The 27835-nt window shown below is 41.0% G+C and overlaps 1 protein-coding gene across 1 annotated transcript; it reads right to left on the bottom strand.

Annotated features, from left to right (window-relative positions):
* Positions 1 to 358: 358 nt before the first annotated feature.
* zmiz2 (zinc finger, MIZ-type containing 2) lies at positions 359 to 27835 on the bottom strand (the record flags this gene model as incomplete). The annotated part of the gene is made up of 19 exons (XM_083902576.1): positions 359 to 1487; positions 2812 to 3024; positions 5259 to 5383; positions 6216 to 6457; positions 6561 to 6629; positions 6715 to 6782; positions 7941 to 8098; positions 9393 to 9498; positions 9580 to 9711; positions 10531 to 10609; positions 12133 to 12274; positions 12359 to 12536; positions 12634 to 12717; positions 13925 to 14137; positions 14454 to 14672; positions 18662 to 18830; positions 20486 to 20688; positions 24353 to 24470; positions 27786 to 27835. The coding sequence occupies 19 exons, from the start codon at positions 27833 to 27835 to the stop codon at positions 1380 to 1382; spliced, it is 2676 nt and encodes an 891-aa protein (XP_083758702.1). The 3' UTR covers positions 359 to 1379.

Genomic DNA, 27835 nt, shown 5'->3' with positions numbered 1-27835 from the left:
CTGTTTTAAACGCTAAAGGTCACGCTTGTACTTTTTTTTGCATATATCCTCTTTAAATGCTGATTAAGCCATTGTTGTTTTCACTCATGTTTACTTATTTATTTCTATGACAGGGGCTGAGGAGGCAGCAGAGAGGAGCTCATTCAGTGCAAGTGCAGATCCAGTTCAGAGAAAACATTTTACAGTATTGCAACATTCTGAAGGCTTCGTTTGCGTTTTGTCATGTATGTGTATATTATGAGTTTACACGTTCTTTTCTCAGAGATTTGTAAAAAATAACGACAACCGTCAACCGACAACAGATTTTAATCTGATTTGAACAGATTACCTGGTCAAATTATCCTGTAGTGTGAGGGGTTATCAGACGCGATTTCAACGCCAACATGTTTGATGTTTACGACTGAACAGAGCGATTGGGGGCATGAGCAGAACCCTGCAATAACCAATGAGTCCCCGCACAACAGTCCCCGTTTATATCCTGAAACCGCGTTAAACCACATGTTACTGTGAGATCCCAAATCCCTGAAATGGTTTGATTAAATGCCACGTGTGTGGTCCTGTGCCTGAACTGGATCTTCCAGCCTGTGCTTTCTCAGGATTAAAACATTGGAAATCAGTTAGAAAGTTCAATATGTCTGTGGTCTCCCATGTTTTTAAAATCCATCTAGTGTGGGACAGACTCTACCAGCATTTATCAAAATTTAGTTTTTTAATGACTCGTTTCATGTATGCAATATTTCGTTTATAAATTATTTATATCTAAAATATAATGATGCATACACAAAAGAGAAAAGTGCTGGTCAATACATTTTTTTAATGTAAGTTAATTTTGTATATTATTTATTACTTTACTAAAGTGTTATATTTCATCAGCTGGAGGAGAGTAAATGCAAAATTATCGGCCATTGCCTTGCCTTGCCTTTATTTCTAATAATTTTATTTTAGAAGCCATCACATTCTAAGATTTCAGACATTTTGCTGCTGTGTGTGCTCAACATTTTTCATGGTAGCTCCTCTGATGATCATCAACCTCAGTGGTTCCTATGTTTGGTACAGCAATTCTGAGGATTCAGATGTGTTGTAGTGGAAAAATGAAAATGTTCTACATGAGGGACCAACACCATGTGAGGGGTAAAATGTTACAACTCCCTATGAACACATGCCACTTTTTTCCCCTCCACTTCAGCTACTTAAACTTATACACGCAGATCCTTCAGTCTGTGATTTGTGCTATAGTTGAACATGGTAATTTGTCCTTCCCTTACCTCTACACTGTACTGTGAGGACATCTACGTACAGCAGGACACAACAACTGTGTCCCAACAGAGACGGTGCAGTCTAGATGTGATGTGGACTGGAAGATGGAGGTGAAGGTTTCATCAGTTGTTCTCAAACAGAGACAGCAGGTCGTCGCTGCTGTTGCTCGGGAGGTCGGGGGGACCAAGGTACGACAGTAGCTCATCCGGGTTGGTCAGCTCAGGAAGAAGCTTCAGGACAACAACAAAAGAAAAAACAACAACCATAAAGTCAGTAAATAAATGAACAGCATCACTTTGAAATATGGACAAATATCTATTAAATTCAAACCGCTGTAAACCAAGGGAGTAATTTCGATTTTCAATTCAGTTTCATTTACATGAGCCCTTTGCACAACAGCCATTTTGACTAAAAGGACAGAGGACCAGCTTGTTCTTGTTACCCTGATACTGAGGGAGCTAAATGGAATTCAGCCAAAGCATAACTTTGATTCCTACCCAAATTTAAAAGCTGAATGTTTTGTATCAGGGGCTTGGGGACTGTCTCCACTCCCCCTGCTGTCTGTTAGCAGAAAACCAGCCTTGCAAGATTAGGGCTGCTGACTGGAAGTCCTCAGAATCAGAAGAAACACGAGAAACACAAATTGCTCTACTGCATTACATATACACCCCCATAGTCAGGTACCAGCTATTAAATCGAGGTAGTGATAGCGTTATTTTAGACGTTCATCGTGGTAAATCAGCCGGAAAACAAGCAGAGAAAGTGTCGGAAGAAAGTGAAGAAGAGGAAACAACTGTCTGACCGATCGAGGGTCAAAACACAGAAGCATGAAAAACAGATGGTGAGCGGCATGGACATGGCTCCACGGCTTGTGTTCACCAGCTACATTGATAAACAATGCACATGGACCAGGAGAGGAGAAGGGAGGAGCATCAGTGGTGAGTTTTTACCACAGTGAGGATAAATAGGTAATTGATAATTGATAGATCGATGTTTAAGGTGGCGTCAAAAAAATATGTACTCCGAAACTGTAGGGGGAGCTACGTAGAGAAAAGGGCACACAAACGACTCTACTTGCAGAGATTCATTATTCACACTTTTCTTTCTCTGCTGCCTCTACCTGCCACTGAGCTGTGAATTTCATGAATTTTGTGAGAAGTTTACAAAGTGACACCAAAGACAGTTTCCAGTCAGAAAAGGCAAAAACATATCACAGACATAAGAAGGCTTTAGATTTTATAAGGGGGGTTTGCATTCTCACTTGGAGCCATGTTGAGTTCCATGCTGGTTCTCAGTGCACTCAGTGACTATGTGTCAGTAACTCATACAACTATTCTCATGTCATTTAAGAGTATTTAATTGTTCTATTAACTCTAATGGAGGCAGACGAGCCACTGTGGTGACCCCTAAAGGAAGAAGACGGAGAAGAATTGTTCCATTAAAGTAAAGGTGAAATGTGTGAATTGGAAGTTGCATCATAATCAAGGCCTGTGATCAAAAAATGTTATGTTCTCTCATAGAACTGAAATCTTTTCACTTCAGGTTTCCACTCACATCTAGTGCATGATCAGCCCCCTCTCCTCCAGGTGCCCCTGGGCCTCCCAGACCAAAGGAGCCGTCGCTCTGTAGCCGGGAGTTCTGAGTATTAGTGTTCCGCTGTGGCAGTGGACTACCGGCATCACTGAGGCCCTGGTTGCCATGGCCACCTGAGCTGTGCTGCTGCTGCAGGATGTTCTGGGGATGTTCGATTCGTCCAGAATGGGGCGCCTGGAAGGTGACGGCGCAGCATGAGACACAAAGAAGAGGAGACAAGACAACATGGAATCAATCTTTGTGGGAAAAAAAAGGTAGTGGAGTTGTACACAGGTGTGATGAGACAAAATGCTCAACTCTGCCTTTTTAACTTATTTGAAACCACAGATTTGCTCTTTTTCTAAAGGAATAAATCTTTATTAGAAGATAACAATGATTTTTACAGCGCATTGACCACATGGAACACTGTGTGTGACTGCTTTCTGTGAGAGACTGAACACCAGAAGTGTGTGACAGTGGAGGATGTGGCCGAGCAGCTGTGTGCGACAGGTGGTCACGTGGTTTAGTGGCTCAAAACCTTGTGTGTGGGCAAATGTTGTCTTTGTTCTCTTTCAGTGTTGTCCACTTAAGCTTTAGTTAGAGGCTCTCAACACAAGTCACTCAACCAGAAGGAACAGACAGTCAGTGCTGCCCGGCACAACAGGAAGTTACAGGTGGATATTAGTACGGCATTAATCGATTAGAAAATTACTTATCTAATCTATATAATAAATCACCACCTATTTTGATAATCAGTTTGTGCATGTGCTTTAATAAATACAATTAAATAATTTCAGCTTATTCATTGTAACATGTCCTGGTTCATGCCTGAATTTCTAGGTCTGCAATGACTAATCCATTAGTAAATTAGTATACAAATATTTTGGTAGCGTCAGACGCAGCGACAAAAGCGTCATAAAACCTAAATCTAACTTTAACAAACACATACATACTGCATACCCACAGAAAGGTCAGAAACACAGCTAAAAGCTCATATAAACCATTCTTATGTTCACGAAACACAGATGGATCAAACAGCAGGAGCGGAAAAAAACGTCACAGCGCACACTTTGAAAAGCGTCAGCGTGATTATGTAAACATTCCAACGGTACCATTTTTATCACTCTAAGACCAAGATTCACGGATCCAGCCCCAAAATAAGAGCAAAACAACAACTGACTTTCAAGAAATACAAGCAGAAATGTCATATATGACCTCCATGTGTTTTTAAGCTCCTACTGCATATTTTAAAGGTGATATATGCTTTAAAATGCAATATTTTTTTAGGCGAGAGAAAAAAATCCTTCATTTATGCTGTGTTCCATGTACATTTACTCTGACACAGTGGCATCTAAAGTGAAACTTACACCTCTCGTGGAATCTCACAAGTGTTATCTTCATTTTGATACCAAGATAATCCACATAGAGCTTGTAACTGCAGAGGTTTACTCTTTTTAGTTTGGGCATGTCATTTTCGAGCAGGGACTCCAAAAAGAGGGTCAGGGAAGAAGTGGTTGTGACATTTTTTTTTGTTTCTTTGGTCCTTTGTACATTTGAGGATGTTAATAATTTTCAGGTTTTAGAAAAATACAGTAGATAAACATTTTTTACAATCTTTGGAAAAAAAAACGTAATTCAGAAATAATGAAAAAATCCTAGTTGGTATACGTTTAAATGCAGGGGTTGAAGAAATATGGCCAAACTTTCAAATACAACTGGAAGTAAAAGCTTGACATATCAGTTACTATATTTTAATGACCTCTTAAATGTGAATACGGTATGTTTTGGTTTGTTTACCATCTTTTCCTTGCTCTGCCAAATGCCCTAAATGCTCCGAACAACCTTGGTTTGAGGAAAAAAACTAACCATTCGAGGACCTCATCACTTTGAGATTGGGGAAATCGATGCACATTTTCTGACATTTTACAGCCCAAAAAAGTGGGCAATACTATAATTTGTCTGTGTCATTTGTAATCAACACACCATACAAATTTTACAAGTTTTATCATTAAAGCACTCTCAGATATCCATGTGAGATCCAACACAATGAAAGAAATTGTGCATTTATTTATTTTCAGCACTGGATTAATCCACAAACGAAGACATTTGATGATAACTGCAAACAGAATGTTGCTCTTCTTTAGAGGATTTCCCGATCCTTACTGTCTCAATCAGAAAACATGTGCCTCAGTTTGAATTACATAACGGGCAGCTTGTAAAGTGAGTGCATCATGGTCATGGTCTATTTACATTACCAACTCATCTGTTAAGGAAAATGTCCTGAGTGGAATGAGCAGAAAAGACACAGAGCATGATTCTCGTCACAGTGGCCAGAGGGTTTGACAAGACAAGAATAAAAATCTGTCTCTGTGCATTGACTCAAACATGTGTTATGTAATAGATGTTGTGGTGGGATGTGTGTGTGTGACCTGCTCAGACTGGTAAGGGAGTGGAGGTGGAGGTCCAGAGGCAGAGGTGTACTCTCCTAGTGTTGGTGTGCCGGGAGTATTGGGGAAATCTGGAAAGCCCGTTTGGCTGGAGAATCCCTGACTCCCTGCAGAAGCAAAAACAACACAGGTCAGTGCACACACACACACAGTTTTGTCTGTGTGAGCAGTGCATCTTGGGAGAAAATGAAACAAAGAATAAAGTGCCTCTGGCTGTAGAGTAGAGGAGGATAAAGGATAAACAATGTGTGAGCATGCAATTCTTTACATGGTGCTCAACATAACATTCTGTCTCCTTTCACATCTAAAGGCTTGGTGAACTGACCGTGTACAATGTGTACATGTAAGTATTAAACATGTGTACACAGATTCATAGTAGCCTGAGCTCCTACATGTTAAAGCCACCAGAAATATGGTCATATCTATAGCATTATATAACTAGAGGCACCACTCAAACTTAAAACCAAGGCTGCTCCATGTCCCACTGACATAATTCCCAAGATCAAGATAGGTGATTGGCTTGATTGGGCAACATTATAGAAGCATTGACCTCATCAAACTGCTGAACGACAGACAGTAATGTATGGCTGACTGTTTTGCAATATATTGATTATCACAGAATTACTGGTATTGCGAACCTTGTACTGTATCGCGTATCATATTGTGAGACCCTGTGATTCCCAGTATATACAAGAGTATTTACTGCAATAATACCATTACAGCTTAAAAAAACAATTGCAATACAATTGCTGCCGTTTAAAAAAATGTAATTTAAAAATGATGAAGGACGCAGCATACAAATATTGTTACATACTGTAATTTATCTTAAAATTAGACAAAAAAAACAAAATTCACTGAAAGTTACACACTGCAGCTAACCCAAAACACCATTAACTCATAGACCATTCACAGTTTCCCCTCTTCACTTTCTAATCTCACCTGGCCTGTTGTAGTCCGGCGTGTTCCTGCCTCCTGTTGCTAGACTCTGGTAAGGAGAGGACGCCGGGCCCAGAGACGCTATCATTTCCATAACATTGGGCAGGACCATGAGACTGGGGCTCACAGTGCGACAGCGTTTCAGGACTGGACCGTCAGGTTCCTCCTTTATGTGCAGGTCTGGTTTGACTGGCACCGGCCTCCAACCGCACACTGGGTCTATGGTGATCTCCTCGTAGTCAGAACTGCCAATGGAAGAGAGACAGGAGTTTTTTTGTTTGATAACAATGTTAATGGTTATGAAATATCAAAAAGAGAAAAATACAAATATCCTATGCTAGCACTTACTTCTGGATATAGACAAGTATACCAAGCATATACTGGTCGACCTCTAACCCCTCTAGCAAAGCTGTTTTACTGTGGATGACAAGAACAGACCGGTGGTTAAGTTTAAGCTCAGAAGATTATATCTGATTCTAACTGGTCTATTTTAAGTCCATACTTGCACACAGGACATCGCCAGGTCCCTCTTTCACAGTTAAGTTGCAAATAGGACTCCAGGTCAAAGCACTATGAAATAAAAAACATGAGACAACTGAAGGTGCAGAGAGAAGCAAGTTCCTCAAAAAAGCTGCAAAAGTTTATATATACTATGAAGATTGGCAAGGGACAATTTTTTCTCAATAGGGTTTTGTGCGGGAGACGGAGCAGTTCACAAAGCTTTCTAAAGGTGTCCAGACCTTAATTCAATGGACATTTTAGGGACAAAACTCCAGATAAGGTTAGGTTCAACTTTATTGTCCCCGAGGGGAAATCTGTCTTGGGCACAGTGCATCATCAACGTACACAGCAAGTACAAACAAACAAACAAACATTTTAACATCGACAACATGGAGCTTGATGGACTGTAAGTTAGGCTGGCTTTACACGACAACGCTCCCGGGTGAAACCGACAAAATATTTTATCAGATGTGCATTTCGTTTAGACGGCGACAGCGTTTTTTGGGGCTTAAAAACGCAAAGAAATGAACCCACCCTCCAGAGTGGAAATCTTAAAAATGCTCCGCCGTCGCGTTCCCGTCTAAAGGGTTGAAAACGCAAAAGTGTGTTGTGAGCTGCTCACGCTGGCTATCCTCCTGTACACGTTGACGTCAGATCCATGTGCAGTATAGACAAACAACAACAAACATGTCGGATTATATCCATCAGTCGGACATTCAAGTTGCCTTAGCTGCTCTGATACCTATTCAGGAGTCATTTCAGCAATTAAGCCAAGTCAATGTTTTGGTTTTCAACTGTGGGCTACTCAGCACTACTAGAGAGAAGTAGAAGGACGTTTCAGCGCATGCGCGCGCTCCTGGTGTTTTTGTATGACAGTGCTTCACAGTGCCACCTAGCCACCTGGCATGCATACTACATCAAATTTCACACACTTTTGTGTCACTGTGTGCATGCAGATTTCCACCCAAAGACGCTCGTCTAAATGTGAAATAAAAAGTGGGAACGCAAAGCCACTTTTGCGGTTTGTGTTCAGATCGTTGTCGTGTAAAGCTAGCCTTAAATTGCACCTTGCTGTATTGCCTAGAAATCTACCGTATGGGGATAAAGTGCAAGTGTTAGTAATATATTGTATTGCATATCACCCTATTGCACTATAAATTGTGAATAAAGTGCTATGTGCTAAAGTGCATGTTTTAGTGTGTGTCTGTGTTTTGTGTGTGACCTCACCTGTATGTGTCTGCAGTCATGACCTCTGGCTGGCAGCTGGATCCGTCTGAACGTGATCGGGCACTTCAGAGAAACTTTGATTGCCGTCTGCTCCACACCGTCCTCACCATTGAGCCCAGGCGTCCCGGGAATCGTGCCACTACTGAAATTTCTCTTAACTGAAACAAAAAGACAATAAGACGGCTATACAATGATAATTCTGATCTAAACCAGAGCCGAGTTCATATTAATATCAGTTTGGATAACATCTTATATATACTCTTTGTAAAATATATTTGTAAAAGCCAAGTTTTACTTTACTCTAATTACTAGTCCTTTCAAAGTAGTGCCTCCAAAACTTTATATATGGGGTCTCCTTTTGACACTGTGTATTTAAACATGAAGATGTGTCTGTATAGTTTTGACAAAAAGGATGCGTTTTTAAAGCAAGTGGGAACTTGTCATGATGTCACCCATCAGAATCTGAACATTTGAAGCGTCTAGAATTGCAATTTGGTCAGCACCATGTTGAGGAGCTTCAGAAGCAATCCATTAGGCAATACCAGCTGGTGTCCACTCATAGTATGTTCCATACTTAATTATTTACAGTCCTTTTTTCTCAAAATGGGAACAGAACTAAAAAAAATACTGACATCTGACATCATATTTATGTTGAGGAAGAGATGAACCTGGTGAATGAGACCATTAATTCCTCAAGAAAAGTTTTGCTGGTGCTATAAATCAAGTGAGACGAAAGTCAATTTATTTTTGCAACCAGCAGAGTCTCCCCCTAGTGGCTATTCAATACTTTATTTTGTCCTGGCTTTGTCCTGGCTTCAGGAGAAAACGGGAACATCTGGCATACGAAAATAACTTTACCACTTCCCCAAGCCATGTGAGAGTGTGCATCTGCCACTAATGAGACATCAAATGCATTCAGACCTGAATTGAGCATCATCCACATGTGAGCGGATCATTTACAAATCATGATGGATGTTAATACCAGTGATGGATGTTTTTTTCTCTATAGAAGAAAACTATAACACAACAATTTAATACTTGGTTTCGGGGGTAATGGGATTAGAATGATGTTCAGGTTAGGGTTAGGCAATTAGTTGTGGTGGTTAAGGTTAGAGTGAAATCATGAAAACCAGACTGTGTGTGTGAATGTGAGTGTGTGAGAAATAGAGAGGTGATCGATCTGTATGTATTGCATCCTCTAACAGTGACAGTAGTTATGTCAGAGTTCCTCTAAGGACACATTAAATGTTGCGTCTCCTGTCAATCCATGTTGTGATGTGCTTGGCTAACTTCACCATCCCTGCTGATTTAGAAGCAGACCATCATGTCCCTAGTGATGCAGTGGCTTTGTTTCTGTGATGTTGTAAATGTGTTGCTCAGATCATGTCCACCCTTCAGAAGCACTGCAAGCTCTTGTGAAGGATCTGTAGCTTTTGTTGGATTAGGACTCACTCTTTGTGATGCAGTGTTCCGCAGGCAGCAGTCTCTTCTTCATCAAACCCTGAAGGACAGACCTGACAGAAGGCCGGTGTACCAGCTGTAATACAAACAGGTGGGACTGGGGGAAAAGGAGGGGGTGTTGAAAATAAATATAGCACTGTTGTAGCGTAGCTAACTCTGAGACAGGAAGGCAACTTACACAACAGCAGGCTGTTACAGTGATCTGTACAGTGTTACGATCTGGCTGACACACTTGCTTCAGGTACAGAGGCTTGTGGGAGGTTTTATTGTCACCTCTTTCAATGGACAAAGGGGTTGCGTTGACACTAACCTGATAGAGAAGGGAAAAAATTAAGTTCCTTTTAGATATTTTTGAGCACCGAACTCACCAATCGACCTCACAGGGAAAGTAAACCTACATCCACACTACTGTTTTCATTTTCCAAATGGAAAAGGTCCACGTTTCAGCTTTTTCTTGGAAGGAATCTGCATCCCTACTCACACACCTGAAAATGTATATCATGTGACCATGTGCTACAAGCTGTGCCAATCTTAGCTGACAGGACGATAGGCGGGGTACACCCTGGACACATATAGACAACAAACAACCATTCACTCTCACACTCACACCTACGATCAATTTAGTGTACAATTTAGCCCATCCCCATATTGCATGTTTTTGGACTGTGGGAGTAAACCAGAGAACCCATAGAAAACCCCCACACACATCTGATGAATAAATTATGAAAATAATTTACTCAAATACGTCATATTTTTGCATTTAAATTGTTTTTCTTTTTTTGGTGTATTTTTCCCCACCTGTAAATATTTCTCTACTGTGTTCACCTTGGGAAGCTGGAACATTAAAAGGGCCTTAACTCAAGCTAGTCGACTGCACCTTCATTTTATTCTTATACTTAGATTAAGATATGGATTGTGACAATATGTGCACTTTGAACATACCATTGAGCTTTTATATTTCCTATACATCTGTTTTAATTAGAAACTGTCGCTTGTTTTTAACATGGGCAGTCACATGTCAAAGTTAATGTACATCGGAGAATTCCTAAAAAGGCTCAAATAACTGTAAAATCTCTTCAAGAGAAACACCTACACAGTCTCAACCAGAAAAAATGTTGCTGATACTTACTTGTACAGAGGCTGGCCAGTTCGTGTTCATTTGTCTGTCTTCGTGGTGGTAACACTTAAACTGCAGTTCCAGGTCAGGTCTGCAGGGGGAGACACAACACAGCTATTCAGGAAGAGACTGGGTGGGGTTATCAAACATTCCTCATCTGTTTTTTCCTCCTCTGGTGTTTTACATTACTTAGGAGGAGAAACAAGATAGAGGTGAACAGCTATGAGAATACACTGTGTTACAGAAGCTCAACCAGTTTTAACACTAGATTTATTGATGATGTTGGACAACTAGGATTCTTTTTATTGTTATTAAAAAGATTGTTATGTATGTTATATTGTTATGTAAGTTATATTATACAATATCCTACTGTCCAACACCATAAAGAAAATTAGCATTAGCCTGCATGGTCACAGATACACTGCTGGATCCTATGGATTGAAAATGTTGGAATAGGCAGATATAAGATAAATATTGTATTAGGTGAACATATTGTGTCCCTGCTGGAAGCCATGAAAGCTGGTTCCCAGCACAGGGGCGAGTCATTTTTTACATGCTGTATAATGAATAGGGGTGTCGCGATTCTCCAAATCCTCGAGTTGATTTGATTCCAATCTCAATCTTTTTTCCCCCTCTTTTACCACACATGGGTTTGCCATTTTTAGACTTAGTCAAGGATCATTGGTTTTATGTCATAATAATGTTATTTATTCCAATTTCAATTGTCTACATAGTGTCACGGGTGATATAATGTCCATCATTTGTTTTCAATGTACCACACTAAGGCCTTATTGTCAAATTTACATGAATGTAACATTAACCAGTCAATTATAAACGAAGTGTAAAAACAAGAGAAGACATAGAGAGACATGTAGCTCTGTGTTGATCCAGCAATCTGTTGTTAAGGTCACTAAATCTGCAGTGATCCTCAATAACATTTTCCTTGACATTGGTTCCAGTACGATAATTAAACGCTTAAATCAAGGGTTTTCCACCACACGCCTGATGCTACAAACACGCCTATAGCAATGGTTATTGCTTCAGCGCAAGTTGATTTTGAGGAAGTTTTGGCCCAAATGAGGAGCATTCAGAGCTGCCTTTGTTAAAGGAGTTGTTTTTATAGTTATGTCTATGTCCTTATGATACATGCAGAGATATCCTGTGCTATGCCACACATGCAAAACATAGCTTACACACTGTGGTTTTCTTCAACATGTTTTGTCAACTCATGTGGAACACAAAATATTTCAACACCGGTGATTTCAGAGAAGCAGGACGGGACCGCCCAAATCAGCAGTTGCCGTGGTCACTATTAGTTGGCAGCAGCTTCAGGTTAGCGGTTGGCATGCCTGCAGGACGTCAAACTGGGGCGTGGTTCAATCCTCGATTCCATCTTTCTTGTTATCGTTAACCTTCACTTTCGATCAATATTTGATTTACAATCAGGGTAGTTACACCCCTAATAATGACAGATATTCAAGGCTGTATTATATGTTCTTTTATAACAATAATTATAAATATTGTACATGGAAGTCAGCTAAAATAAAAATCTCGAGAGGGCTAGAGAGTGAGATACCTCGACATTCAGACATGTACTGAGTGTAATCTTCCTACCTCAGCATGAGTGTTTTGAAGACAGAGTCTCTGAGCTGGAAGGCGTGGTTACTAACAGCCAGGTTGTGCTCCAGCCTGAATGGCTCTAACACGACACCATCCCGTACTGGGAAAGTCAGCCGCAGGTTGTCACTGGGGTTTCCTTGAGTGGGAAGCAGAAGTTGTCACTGTCACTGCAGTTTCAGTTTATGTGTGAATGTGTGAGCGTGTGACAGTTGGGTCTCACCTGAAGAGGGCTGCTGAGCGCTGATGTTGGGTTTGGTGTCGGGTGAAAGGTAGGGAGGTTTTGTGTCCTGGCCTGGGGAGAGGTACGGGGGTATGGTGGTGCCAGGTGTGATTGGAGGGGTGGGGTTCCCTCCCATGGGTGAGGTGGGATACCCGGGCATCACTCCACCTCGACCTGGCTGAGATACAATAAGGACGAGTGTTTAGAACGCCAAATCTTGTGGTCTTTCCAAATTGCAATAGAAAGGGTTTGTGGTAAGTTCAGACAAGACTTACCCCATTTACTGCAGCCTGTGTGAAGGCATTGTATCCTCCTGCTCCTCCTGATGGCAGGCTGCCCTGACCATTGAAAGCCTCTGACTGGAGAACACAAAAACAGAAACATGACACTCAAACCAATGATCCATTTATCTGGACCTCAAATAGTACAGTGATGTAGAAATTAGATCTGTGTGCCTACAGCAAAAAAAGAGAGATTCTTTTTTCCCCTTAGCTTAACATCATCAATTAAATGTGAAAAACACTGCATTTTACTATTATTGATTGAGGAGAAAAAAAAAAAAGACGTGGACTGGACAGCGGAGAATCTACAGATTCCAACGGTACCATTTTTATCACTCTACGACCAAGATTCACGGATCCAGCCCCAAAATAAGAGCAAAACAACAACTGACTTTCAAGAAATACAAGCAGAAATGTCGTCTTACCTTTGCTGTTTATCAAAAAGTGGTTTTGTTTCCACCAGAACAAAACCACTTCTAATGTAGAACTACACTTCCCAGCATGCTTTGGGAACAAATCCCGGTCTGATTGATCATTACAGAGCGACATTAGATCGTTCTGATTAGAGAAGGGCGAATGTCTGCACAAATGCGTCATATGCATTTATGTCCTTATAACTCGCTAATGAAGTGATTCACACACATGTGGAGACCGGGGTCTGATTCTACCGGTGTAGGGGTTTGAAACGAGCTGTCAATCACCCTAATTGACCAAGGTAAGCCAGAGCTATGGCACTGCGTAACTGAAGACGCTGCAGAGCCACAGAGTTGTTATTAAGCACATAATTTGGTACCTAAGAAATCTCAAATGGCACTGATGGTGCCAAGCTGTGCCAAAAGTGAGAACGCCCAGACATCTCTTCACTAAAACCTCTGTAATTTCACTCTGCTTCATTTCAGCAGCATCAGACTTTGAACAGTTCATGTCCACATGTTGTTATATGACCTCCATTTTAAGCTCCTACTGCATATTTTAAAGGTGATATTTGCTTTAAAATGCAATCTTTTTTTAGGCGAGAGAAAAAAATCCTTCAGTTATGCTGTGTTCCATGTACATTTACTCTGACACAGTGGCATCTTCAGTGAAACTTACACCTCTGGTGGAATCTCACAAGTGTTATCTTCATTTTGATACCAAGATAATCCACATAGAGCTTGTAACTGCAGAGGTTTACTCTATTTAGTTTGGGCATGTCATTTTTCGAGCAGGGACTCCAAAAAGAGGGTCAGGGAAGAAGTGGTTAAAAACGTTCCGATATTAATATTGGTATTAGAGTCAAAATTACTTTGTAATACTGTGGAGGGTTGGGCTGGCCTGCTCCAGGGGGAAACTGTGCCGGGTTGTGTGATCCAGATGTGTACTGTCCCATTAAAGGCATCCGGCTGGACGGGTAAGAGGGAGAGGGAGGACATCTCTGCTGGGGGCCAGGAGGGTACTGCAGAGGCTGGTTAGGGTAACTTGACATCCCACTGGAACCATAGTGCTGTGCTGGAAAACCCTGTGAAAAAAACAGACAGGAGCAGTTTCTGTTACACTATGATAGACATGTGAACACATGTCACATACCGGTGACAGTAGTGGAAAAAAGGTGCAAACCACTGGCAAAGGGAATTATGTTAATTGCCTTTTTTTTAGGTTTACACAATGCTGGGGTGAAAGGTATCATTGTTTTTGTCACTGACCAGTTTGTCTTACATAAATATGAGCATTTGCTGTTGGCTTCAGGAAACCCTTGCATAGGGTGATAATCCTGCAGTAATATGTAAAACGGTATTAACCATCTGCATTTCAAAGCAAACACTCTCCTCACTGACCTCTGAATGGAAATGCCGTTTGAGCCCCTGCTGTCCACTGAGATAGCCTCCGTGCTGGGCCATTTTCTGAGTCTGTGATGGGTGAGAGGGATACATGCCCACTGTGGAGGTTGGAGGTCCTGGCCTGGAATGCACAATCCCACCAGGGTTCATCCCTACAGGGCCACGGGGGCCTGAATGTGACAGAAACTGGGTGCTGTAAGTGGGCGCTCCACCCATCTGAGGTTAAAAGGAAACGGAAATGTGGGGTATTAGTGTTTTGGACAACAGACACTTCAAATCAGTTGTGAAACACCAACAGTGAGTGGACAAAGAGGGGTTATTTTTGATGGTTTATGCCAAGAGGGAAACATAATAAATACAGACAAAATCAGTAAACTTTACATGACTTTTTAAATGGTATTAGTTTATGATAAGCCACAGTTAAAAAAACCTTATTCAGGGGGTGAGGGAGTGAAATTACGAATTTGTAAAAATGGTGGCTGTGGAAGGACGACATGTACTTGTGTATTAGGGCTGCATCTAACAATTACAGTATATCATAATTAATCTGTCAGTTACTTTCTGTAGTAAGTGAGTACTTGGTCCATAAAATGTTGAAAAATGTTGATAGGCGTTTCCCAGGCCTCGAATTATGACGTTCTCAAATTATTGTTTTGTCCACAAACCAAAGTAAATCAATTAAATATTGACATTCAATAACCTGAGAAATTTAGAAAGCTTGTTTTAATTATCGGCTCATACCTAAAACTGGTATACTCTTGATTGACTGATTGAATTTTTTGAGTACAGCAAGACTGGCATATGAAAAAAAGAATGTGACACGGTAACTGTGGTAGTAACTGCAGCAATGAGCACTTTACTCCACCAACTTAGCAGAATACACTTATTAGAGAACTAACAGCATTTACACACATACTCACTCTCGCTTGTTCAAAATGTGTGGACACACGCACGCACACACAAAAAAAACTCTCTTTAAACTAAGTTTTAAGTTTTAGGTCTAACTTTAAATACAGAGAGAGTGTCTGCCTCCCGAACTGTCATTGGGAGCTGGTTCCACAGGAGAGGAGCCTGATAACTGAATGCTCTGCCTCCCATTCAGCTCTTACAGACTCTGGGAACCACAAGTAAGCCTGAATTTTGGGACCCAAGTGATCTGTTAGGGTGATAGGGTAAAACTAGGTCTTTCAGGTATGAAGGGGCCTGACCAATAAAGGTGAAGTAAGTAGTTTATAGTGACATCTAGAGGAGAGGCTGAAATTTACAACAACAAACTGCTCCTCTGCTCACCCCCTCCCTTCCCTGAACGCTACGGTATCCTCAGCTGGTCAAATGTCGTCCTCGTCGTCTTTCTCCGTGTCAGCAGATGAGGTTCTAGTATTTATTCAGACAACGAGAGGATGAGGATGAGGACAAGGGACAGCTCTTCGTGGCCGCGGTAGAGCTGTCAGAAGCTGGCGAGGGAGAGGGCGAGCTACCTCGGCCGTAGCAGACGGAGCGGAGAGAGTGGAGGCGGGGCTTCCGCTACAAGTAAAGCGACGCTTGATTTGAACTATTATACAGCGACTAGACAATGCAGGAGCACATAATATGTATAAAAAAAGTGGATTTTGGGTCATATAAATACTACGCAGTGTCCCTTTAAATGCTTTTATTTTAAATTGAATTCTAAACTGTACTGGGAGCCAGTGTAGAGAAGCTAACACTGGAATGATATGGTCTCTCTTTCTAGTTCCTGTCAGAACTTGTGCTGCAGTATTTTGAATTAACTGAAGGGTTTTAACAGACTTGTGAAAATGTAGTAATCAATGAATCACTGCAGCCCTATAGAACAAAAGCGTAACTAAATGCACATTGAGAGGTGTGATGTTGCACAGCCCATATCAACTTTTCATTTGTTCCTTCATAAGAACAAACAGAAATGATGAGAATGTATGCTGAGCTGCTGCGCTGACTCCCACTATGTAAATATAAAGTCTACAGAGTAAATAGTCTGCAATGGCAGAGCAGTGTCAAGTTATGAGATGTCTCTGCTCTTAATGAGAAACATGTGTTGTGAGTGAATGTGTGCAAGCAGTGCACCCGCCCCAACCAAACATCATAACTCCAAACCAGGGGCAGTGTGTGCAAAGCACTAAAAGCAAGGGTTTTTAAAAATGACCCTAAACTGAATGCTCAGTGTTGCAATGCATGAGGACCAGCTCAGATATCTCCCTTTTTCTGTTAAAATTATAAGATTAATATATGGAATTCAGTAAAGTATGCATACAAATTTTAACAAGCCAATGACAATATGGAAGTGTTTAGTATGAAGTCAAGTAAAATGACCATGATGTGTCATCAGAGATTAACAAGACTTTGAAATTGAAATAATGACTTCACTGAAAACAATGGTACAGCCAGTTTATTCACAAATAATATTTTTCTGTTTTGATTTGGTGTTTTGGTCTGTTGCACCACCCACCCAATAATGCAGCCTGTAGCACTTTGATACCCCGGTTGCTTGTCAAACACGAGGAGCTGCAGCTAGAGGATTTTCAAATGTGACTTGGTTATTAAAAACATGGGAGTCCACAGGCACAAACAACTTTGTAACCAATTGTGATTAGCAATCTTTTAAACATGAGAACGCACAGACTCGATGATCCAGTCACACAGGACCACACATTTGGAATTCAACCAAACAATTTCAGGGATTTCACTACAGGATAATTTGGCCAGATAATCTGTTTAAATCAGTGTCAACTCATCCTCTAGTGTGGGGCAGGTTTGAATTTCAGTCAAGGTTAGCTAACCCACTCTTTCTTTCTCTCATGCATGTTGTCAATGGATACAGTACATAAACTGGTGTGACTCGGAGCAGACACAGATTCATCAAGGATGTTATTGATTAATCATTAGTCTATTCATTTAAACATTCCACCTTATACCTGGAGCTGATCTTATTGCTGTGTAAATACTGTCCATGGCATCACCGTCTGTAGCAATGGAGCGACTGTTGCATAATATTGTTCTAATGATATTTATACAGTACACCGTAAAGCTTTCTGGCCGTGTTCAAATAACACTAAAATAGTCAATCTAGCACTTTACATTTAATGCTTAGTGTTATGTTAACACCAAACGAGATACATTAATCCTGATTCCCTTATCAGAGTTGGTGTTAATTTGACACATTAAGTGTTCTTTTCACACTGAAAAAGTCACAATGGAAAAGCTGGTTCTGCTTCGGTGACAGGACGCACTAGAATCTTGTTCATAATTCAAGCTAGGTATCACATGGGATAGGAATGAGGCAGATTGAGAATTTAACTGTTAAATAACCATCAATATCTTTAAACTAAGAGAAAGATAATTAACCTACAATCATTCATTAACCTATCTGTTAAAGTAAATGAGCAGAATTTGCAAAAAAATTGCAAAAAAAAAAAACCCAGAGGTGGTGGAGAAATCACTTGCTGTATATTATGCTGAAAGGTTGTTAGACAATTATTAATCATCAACACTGAAATATAAATCCAGTCTACCCCAGCATTAATTACTTGTGTGCGTTTTATAAAAAAATCCATGCTTTGTTGTAAGAACAAAATAGTTAAGAGTTAAATTGTTGAATGAAAGTTAGGTACTGGAAAAACTGTTGTCTTATCTCCTGTTTCCAAGGAGTTAAATAGTTCATCCTAATTATTCAATGAAATTAAAGTGAATTAAAACACAACTTGAACTTAAGTTGTGAGTGACTGCTATCATGCACATTCAGCTCATGTGAACAAACTGATGTTTAGTGCTTCACTGTGTTTTCCAATAACTCTGAAATTGGTGCTGTAAAAATGTATCTGCAAGATGGTCAAGTTCAATGACTCAGGCTTTACGTCATCTGAGTCTATACTTAAACCTGAGCTGGGAAAGCTTCATGTTCATGTCTCTGGAGCAAATCATTTATTTCAACTTGTCAGTGTTTTGGCAAAATGCCTTCCCACCGTGTATGTGACATTATTAAATTGATTCGGCCTTAAACAAGTGTTTCAAATCAGGCACTTTTTCCTTGAAAGAAGTCATATCTAGATCTGGATCTGAGACACAGCAAGCACAAACTTGAAAATAAACTACTCTATTAGATGTTTAAATCCAGCATAAAATCAATACTTGCTATATAATATAACTTAAACTCACGAAAAACAAATGTATTTCAAACTCTCCCTGTTTACCTGTCCGTAGCTCAGCTCCTGGTTCTGTTTTTCCTGTATTGCTGCGACAGTTGCCGTGGCAGTGGCAGTTGCCGTGGCTGCGGCGGCGGCAACAGCAGCGGCGGCAGCCTGGGTGAAGTCTGATGGAGGCCGAACACCCAGACCGGCGCCTCCACTGTTACTGGAGTAGCTGCAGGGAAGAAGGGAGAAGATGGACGAGGACATGATGAGTGGGCAGTGAACTCTGGTGTCGTCACGAGCGTGAGTCAGAATAGCGGGTGAGGAGCAGACACACCGACATATGTTAATGAAAGAATCCTACGGTGGCAGTGAGCATGATTTCAGCACATATAAATGTCATAAATGGCACAGTGCTGCACTAAGAAAATACAAGAAGATTCAATTATCAGTTATTGATGTGTTTATGAATCCAGGGTTACCACACCTTGGATGACATCACATTGACTTTTCAAGGACTTTCCATGACCAACTCGCCCGAATTCATGGACCAAATGTGCCGACGCAGCTTAAGATGGGAGGGCAACTTGTGCCACATCTCACATGGCGTCCACTTATATTGATTTGTAGCACGCTCTGCATCTGTGATTTCAACAAGTGATTTCCCTCGGGATCAAAGTCAGTCTTTGTTATTTTCTTGGGTGAGACAGAGATCTTGGATATTGCATTTCCAAGGCATCACACCATTTGCTCTCTCTTGCTTAATGTTACTCGCTCATTTTTCTGCATGGAATCTCACATCAACAGGAGAGGGTCAGCGTAGTGTCCACAACACGAATTCAAGCACTTTCAATGATGTCTATTTATTTACTCTATTTATTCAAAAACTTTCATGGGCTAAAAGATACACCATAAAGACTGTTGGAGGTGTGAAGGGGAGCTGGGTACCCTAACACATGCCTTGTGGTCATGTCCAAGGATTCAGAAAATTTGGGTAAGGGTTCACGAGATTATCACAGAGGTAATAAGAGTGGATTTCGGATTTCGGCCCAGTCTTTACATATTAGGCAACCCTAAGCCCTTGGCCCATATCGAAAAACCTCTAGTCAATTGGATTCAGACGAGTATAATGATTGGAAAGCAGATGATCATGAGGAAGTGGAAAGATACAGAAAGCCCGCTGTTCCAGGACTGGCTTACAGAACTAGGCAAAGTAGCGGCTTTTGAAAGAATGTCCTATAGTATGATAAACAACATTGATGTATATAATAAGAAGTGGGGAATGTTTTTAAGATTGTATTCTTTACATGGTAACTAAAAGATATGTGTACGCTTTGATCGTTATGACCTGTTTTTGCGGGAATGTCACAGAAAAGAGGGTGGCAGTGATCTGGGGGGGCAATGCAGGGGTTTGTTTACTGAAATACCTCAATTTCAAATTGGACAATGGATGGACACACAGTAGTAGGTTGGTAATCTTTTGGAAAGACTGCTCAACATTTATTTATTTAATTAATTTTAATTTATGTATTTATCTTCTCTTTTCCTTACAGTCTTATGGTATGTCATAAGAATTAAAAATCAATAAAGTTTGAGTCATAAGGGTTAGGGTTAGGGTCATTTCATGGGCCATGATTGTTTTCAAATTCACAAACTTTCAAGGATTTCAAGGACCCATAGGAACCCTGTTTATGCCTTAGCCGTGACCCGAACGCATTATATTCATCTAATCCTGAATAAAATGAATATATTCTTTTCTCCATACAGTGAAGGAAAAAAAGCACACATCTAAAATGTTCAAAACAAATCCACTATATCTTAAGTTCATTAAAAGTAAGTATTTACTGTTATATTCATCTCACTGTAGCACTGTATAAACAAACTTACCTTCCACCATAAGCTGAGGAAGGGTTGTATGAAGCGTTGGGACGTCCGTACATTACAGGATGTCCGTAGCCTTTAGAGATAGCATCTCCATAGGACTGTTGTCCCATAAACTGGGAGGCCATGCCAGAGGCCATTCCAGGGCTGCCACCGGGCATCATATGACTGCCAGAGCTCTCACCTGGACCCATGAGTGCACCAAACCCCTATATAGAGAGTGAGGGAGAGACACAACATAGTAACATTAAGATACTTGAAACCTTAATGTTAAGCTCCCATAGAACAGAAGTTCCAATTAAGGCTGTTTTTTGGTGTGCCATTACCTGGTTTATGAAGCTCTAAAGTTTGGAAACAAACAGTTCGGTTTTATTGTATTCTCGGGCTCTGCAAGCGCTCTGAAAAAGCCTTACCCCGTGTGTGAAACCTCTAAAGACAGGACATGTTCTAGTGATATCTAGCGTCTTTTCAGACTGACTTTCATTACTTTTCATTGACAGTAGTTGGTAAAACTGTCAAACAATCTCCAAACACTAGACAATGAATGACAACTCAAGAGAGAGGTATGAATATAACATCATTGTTTTTTTAAAGTAGTGTATTCACGCTCTGCATAGAAATGTGAGGACTCTGGGAGGTATTTTCAACAAATACAGTTTCAGGTCCTAAAATGCCATCTCTGTGTGGGCGAAACGCCTCAGACAAAAAAGTATGCGTATTCAAGTGAACTTGTTTCCATGTGAACGGACATTTAAAAATCCCAGCGGATTTTTAAATGTCCCCAATCCCCGATATGGGGGGGATATTCCGCTGTATCAGAAGAGAGGCTTGTGTTTATTTTGGTTTAGTTACTACTGTGATTATTACCTTGTGTATAAAAATGAAGAGGCTCCCTTTTTTTGTGGGCAGAGTGGGTTTATTTTGGGAAGTCTCTTTTTTGTTGTTTTTTATTTATGTTGCTATACACATTGTTATTAATATTCTGCTGCGGTATCTGTTAATTTTGACCCTACAAAAATATGAAATTAACAATATTGTTTTAATAAAGAAAAAAAAGATCAATCTTAGCTGTAATTGAGTATGTTTACATACACACTAAAAACGATTATTATCGGGTTTTTGTAGTTATCTGGGGTCCGTTTCACAAAGCAGGTTCAACAAACTCTCAGTCTAACCCTGAACTCTGAGTTGATCTACTCTGAGATAGGAAATTCTGAGTTTTCGGTTTCAGAACAGCGGATTTGAGTTAGTTTGTTCAACTCGGAGTAGTTTCACCTCAAGTTAAGCGCCCCGTTTCGACGAGTCACCATGACAACGGGGAAGCGGAGGGTGACGTTCTTCACCCACTGGAGTTGGAAAATATTAATGCGTGAGTTTGAGCATGTTTTTAGAAGGAAGTGTAACAGCAGCAAAAGAGAGGGAGACGGCATCGGAGAACACTGCTGCAGATGCGGAAGTTTAAATGTCGTCCTTTGCACAATCACAATAATATTACAGGGGAAACTTCTTGAGTGGTAGACTATTCATTTATTTCATTTAGGTATAATCCCACGGGGGAGAAGCGCAGTTGGCAGCAGTTTAAGATGAAACATAAAAACATTGTTCAAACAGGTAAGACCTCGGTATAATCTCATGGGATTACCTCATTTTGATCATGTTTTACATAGAGTAAATATGAAGTGGCTGTTTGACTGTACAGTTGTTTTATCACCAACATTATGCATTTTCACACATAAATGACTTCTCATTTATATCACGTTCAAGTGCTCTGCATCTCTGACGTTGTATAAAAGAAAAATTTGTAAATTTCTAAGTAAAAAAATGTTTAAAAAACCGCAGCGCAACACAATATCTGCTGGGGTGTGACAACATGACTCCGGTTGTTAATGTTGTAAATGTAAGGATGGATTAGGTTGTGTATGTAAATGATTGGACTGTGACATGAAACGGTACCGCTCAAAAAGAAAAGTGTCTGGAAATGTAAGAACATCTATGCGCAGTCTGATAATCATCTCCTGACGAATATGTAATTCTCTGTGCAGTAATGCTGCACCTTCATCCACAGGATCACTGTCAAAAGGACATGGTAGTGAAAATAGTCGCCACCTAATATAACTTCTAATGTAGACGACAGAACAGACGCAGAACTATACTACGCCAAAACTCGCCTGCTGACTGAATGAATGAGGATATCAAATACCGTGTGTGTCTGAAAGAGGGCGGAGACAGAGAGAAACTCAAGGTTTGCGGAGAAAAACCTGGTCCCGACCAGGTTAGTTTCAAAGAGCATGTTACCATGGTAACTGACCGAGAGCTTAAGTTACCTCTCTCTGTGAAACAGGCTAGAGTTACTCCTCTTTCTCTGGTTTGAGTTACCTCCCTTTGTGAAACGGAAAACTCAGTTTCCCTCATTTCAGCGTTAACAGACTCAGAGTTTTCACTAAACCTGCTTTGTGAAACGGACCCCTGGTTATTCAAGTGCTCATGTAAACGGAATAAACCGATATCATTATCAGTTTATTGCCGTTATCCATCCATCCATTTTCTTCCGCTTATCCGGGGCCGGGTCGCGGGGGCAGCAGTCTAAGAAGGGATGCCCAGACCTCCCTCTCGCAGGACACTTCCTCCAGCTCCTCCGGGGGGACCCCAAGGCGTTCCCAGGCCAGCCGAGCGACGTAGTCACTCCAGCGTGTCCTGGGTCTTCCTCTGGGTCTCCTCCCGGCGGGACATGGCCGGAACACCTCCCGAGGGAGGCGTCCAGGGGGCATCCGATACAGATGCTCGAGCCACCTCAGCTGGCTCCTCTCGATGTGGAGGAGCAGCGGCTCTACTCCGAGCTCCTCCCGGGTGACAGAGCTCCTCACCCTATCTCTAAGGGAGCGCTCCGCCACCCTGCCGTTATCGGTTTTTGAAAAACCTGTTTAACACACCAAGGCTTCTGTCAATAATCTGATTTCTTAGAGAGATGTATACACCTTAAACGGTTTATTCCACTTATTGCCAGTACTCACTTTTTTAGTGTGCATGTAAACGCACTCTTTGATCAAAATAAATGTTATTTATAGCTCTCATAGAGTGGTCCTATCGCACATATATGTGAGTTATAGAGGTCTACTTACATACAGTAACTTCTTTTTATGGTCAAAAACCCCACGAGTTGCTGTAAATTAGCCGATTGTCAGTCGCGCTGTTTCAGACTGAAATCTCACCCCCAGAAGACAGACTGTGTTGTGATTGGCCAGCCAGCGTAGAGGCTTCCCAACTGTCTTGTGATTGGCCAATACCTGGAAGTGACGTAATCAGCACACCAGCTGATCACCAGAAGCGCAGCTCCCCCCTCTGGAACGGTGGATGTACTGCTACTCATTATCAAAACATTGTTTTAACAGTGTTTAAAAATAGCTTGGTCATGACTCCCCGCCACAGTCCCTTTTATGCCTTTGTCCTGGAGTCAGACCCAGAGTCAGAAGACACTGTCACTCGTGAAACACCTCCACAACTGACACTCTTCTTACTCTGCGGTTCAATGTACGCAACCCAATGTGCCCGGAGCAGGAAGATCCACTGTTCGGGAGAAATGCTGTTTACGTAACTGGACCGGGTTTTTTCAGAGGTCTCGCTGAGCCCGAGATTACAATACAACACAGCGTTCTCAGCAGTGGCTGAACTGTTTGTTTCGAGCCTTCAGGGCTTCATAAACAAGGTAATGATGCAGATACACACTAAAAAACAGCGTTAATTGAAACTTCCGGTCTAGGTCCGCTTTAAATAAAGAGTCAGGGTTTACTTTAGCTTTCCATCTCCTTCTGTTGTTTCTGGGTTTGTTTATTATCTACACCAAAGAAAGTATCAGAGTACTGAGTCATGCGTTACCTGGCTGTGTGTGGGATTGGTCACGCCCAACACTGTGGTTACTACAGAGAGAGATCCTGTGTGCTGATTGGTGCCTGGTTGCCAGGAGACAGGGTCATTTAGGAAGGGGCTGTCACTGCTGGGGAAGGACACAAAGCCAAGGTTAAGGAGACCGTGTTCATTCACAGATACAAACATTCAATATCCATGTATGTTATGTTATTATTCACTTGTTAAAATGAATTCCTCTTCTTCGGACTCACAGCAGAAAACAGCGTTGAGCACAAGGTTGTCAATTCATCATTTACTGTACACTGCTGTGTTAAACATAACTTGAGCATGGTTTCTTCATCTGACAGCTGAGGTTACAAACCACTTCCTCAACAGGAAACTAGCCTTACTGGAAAAATCAGGTTACAGAGGTTAAGATCTTAACCACCATAACTGACTTTTACAATGATTTTACTAAAGATTTAGCTTATTTGGCTGCTCTTTGATGCTGTTTTGGCTTGAGGAAACCTAAAAATCAACATTCTTCCAAATAGGCAGAGTAGAAAAAAGCCGACAGCCGATTTGTCTTCACAGTGTGCAAATAAAGATCTAAATTCATTGATTTTCATTTATCCTCATTTGTGTATAGATCAGTCAGCAGGGGCAGCCATGCCTGCATGACTGAATTCACAGCACTTTTCATTGACAAAGGCTTTGTTCATGAAGTCAGTGTGCAAAGAGATGTGCATTCATTCAAAGGTTAAAAGAGAAGCAAAAGGAAATGTTATTATCCTTTTAATCAATAATGATTACGTTTGCTACTTGCATTGAAAGCTCAGGTTTATAAGTGTGGAAAAGCACACAGTAGCAGGCTATACTTTGACAAAATGCAACTGTGAAATTTGGTTGCATTTTCTCAATAGTTCTATGACTCATTAACTCAGTTCTCAGCTTTGGTGGTGCTGGCCTCTCCCTGTGACATGGAGACAATATGTTTTGACCAATCATCTTGCTGTTGGATGGCCTTTCCGACTGGTCCCACACACATAACGGCCGCGGCAGAACTCACTCATGTCCACCCTCTAGTGTAAACCTAACTTTCTGCTTGCTTGAGTGCATTTAAAATAGCTTAAGGGAGAATCCTGTCAAAAAGCTTTTGCCAGTAGAGAACCATGTACAGTAGCCACATACAGAGAATCCCAACTTTTGCTTCTGTGCAATCTGACATCATTTGTCAGATGGTATGTTGATCAATCAGATACCTGCAAACCCACATTCCTAACATATTACCATTGTTTAATTTCCCATAATTTGCAACAAAAGGGAAAATAGCTGCCACGTTCTAGAGTTGCAAAACCCAGTGTGGCATGTTTTAACCTCACATGAAGCTTTGAACAGAAAACCTGCCACTCGAACTGGACTTTCTGGATCCTATTTCAGGTCTCGCTGATACCTAAAGCGACAGATTACACACACCAGTGCAGCCACCTGCATTGCTCTGTATTACCACTTTGACACAGTGAAAGCATGCAACAAAGAGAGAGAGAGCGGGGGCCTAAGCTGAGTTGGTTTCAACACATGGGTCCCTGGAGTCCAGAATATAACACATCCAGTACTGAGCAGGGCAGGTGAGGTATCACATGGTTCACCTGAGGACACTCAGCTCAATTGTATGAGTGATAGTGTGATTGTATGAGATAATGATAGTGCAGAGACATGGAGGGAAAAACACCATTTCACAAAAGGCTCAGCTATTATATATTCAATTCATTTTAATTTTATTTGTATAGCGCCAAATCATAACATACATTATCTCAAGGCACTGTACATAGACATAGACAACATCAATATATGCCCACTTTATTCTATTATATACTGATAATATGTTTGATAATTTTTTCACAACAGTTCAATCAGACTCATTTCAAACATAATTTTGTTCATGAAAACAGTCGTGACGTCAGTCCGGATTTTAATAAAGGGCGGGGAAATCCAGATCTGACCAAAAAATTACACATTTTACATTTTAGTAAACTACGCAGTAGACCAGAAACGGTGTGTAAAATGTTAATTTCCTCTATGGGCTTTGGTGCAGGAGAGTGAGCAGTTTACAAATTTTGGTTTCCAATCAGAAAAGGCTTTCTAACATGGTCCTTGATACCAATAATATCATGATACAATGATTCTGTGATAATCACAAGACAATCATGTAGTGATACATCACAGTATCCATCTATAGATATAGAAGACAAAAGCTCCGTAGATGAACATATTCTCAACAAAAATATAAAGGCACAAACTTGAAATGGTGAACAAAAATATAATGTCATGACTTTTGCTCAGATTCTTGATGCAATTGTTTATGAAAAGATTTGCTTTGCTCAAACCCAGTAGTCCAGTGTCACTTGGCCTCACTCCTATTGACTACAATCTCAGATCGAGTATTTCAACTCACGAGAGTCATGGAGCATGGCAGAGTGGTGGTCAATATGTGTGACCAGTACACAGACACTCTTTATGTTCTGGTCAATAAAAGGGCACACCAAAATGTGGACTTTTGTCACTTGTCAATATGCCACAGATGTCATAAATCATTAGGGGGGCGTGCCATTGGCATGCTGAGTGCTGGGTTGAGCGTTACAGCTGTGGCAACACAACTGAATGTGCATCATTCCACTGTCAGCCGCCTGTGGACTCGTTTCAGAGAGACTGGAGCGAACCGGGTTCCAGTTCCCCAGAACGGCTGCCAACTTCAAGTGGCTCTGCAGGAGGAATGGGACAACATCACCAAGGCCATGATCTACAACCTGGTGATGTCCATGCATCGCCAGTGTACCACTCTGGGTGAGGTTAATGGTGGACACACACGTTATTGAAGTTTGAGAACTTGGATCATCGACCCCCATTGTGTTCTTCCTGCCATTACTCCAGGACTTCTGTTTTGTTCTCACAAATTAAAGTCACTTTATTGATAAAGTTGTACTGTTATTTTTGGATAGTTTCTCTGTTTTGTCACATAACAATAACTACAAGTTATTCTTTGTGCGTTTCTATTTTTGTTGAGTGTAGTTGAACGTAGCTTTCTCCACCATTATCCTGCAGTAAGCTCCCTCTTCTTCACCCAGGTAACTTCTGCCCAAATTTCCTTCATCTATTTGTTCAGCACCATGAGGAGACATGAACACCCCGTGAGTGGAACTGGCAAGGACTGTTTTCTTTGGAGCGCCTTCATTTGTTCATTAAAGTACGAATATTGATTCTTCTAAGGAAGGACGACAATATTTACCAAATAATTTTTTTTGTACCCACCACAACAATATACGTTTTTAAGCAAATTATTATGGCAGCTGATTGATAAATGATTACTCAACTTAAAGCCATTTTTAAGGGATTAACAACCATACATGAAAAAAAAGAGATTATAAACTTAAATATCACCACTGTGTGCTTGACGTGTGCGTACCTTTGTGGAGTGGGAGGCAGGAAGGGTTTCATGGAGTTGTGGGGGTTCAT

Source organism: Microchirus variegatus, assembly GCF_963457635.1.
Source record: "Microchirus variegatus genome assembly, chromosome: 16".
In the NCBI taxonomy this organism is placed as follows: Eukaryota; Metazoa; Chordata; class Actinopteri; order Pleuronectiformes; family Soleidae; genus Microchirus; species Microchirus variegatus.
This window is presented reverse-complemented; position numbering and strand designations above follow the sequence as displayed.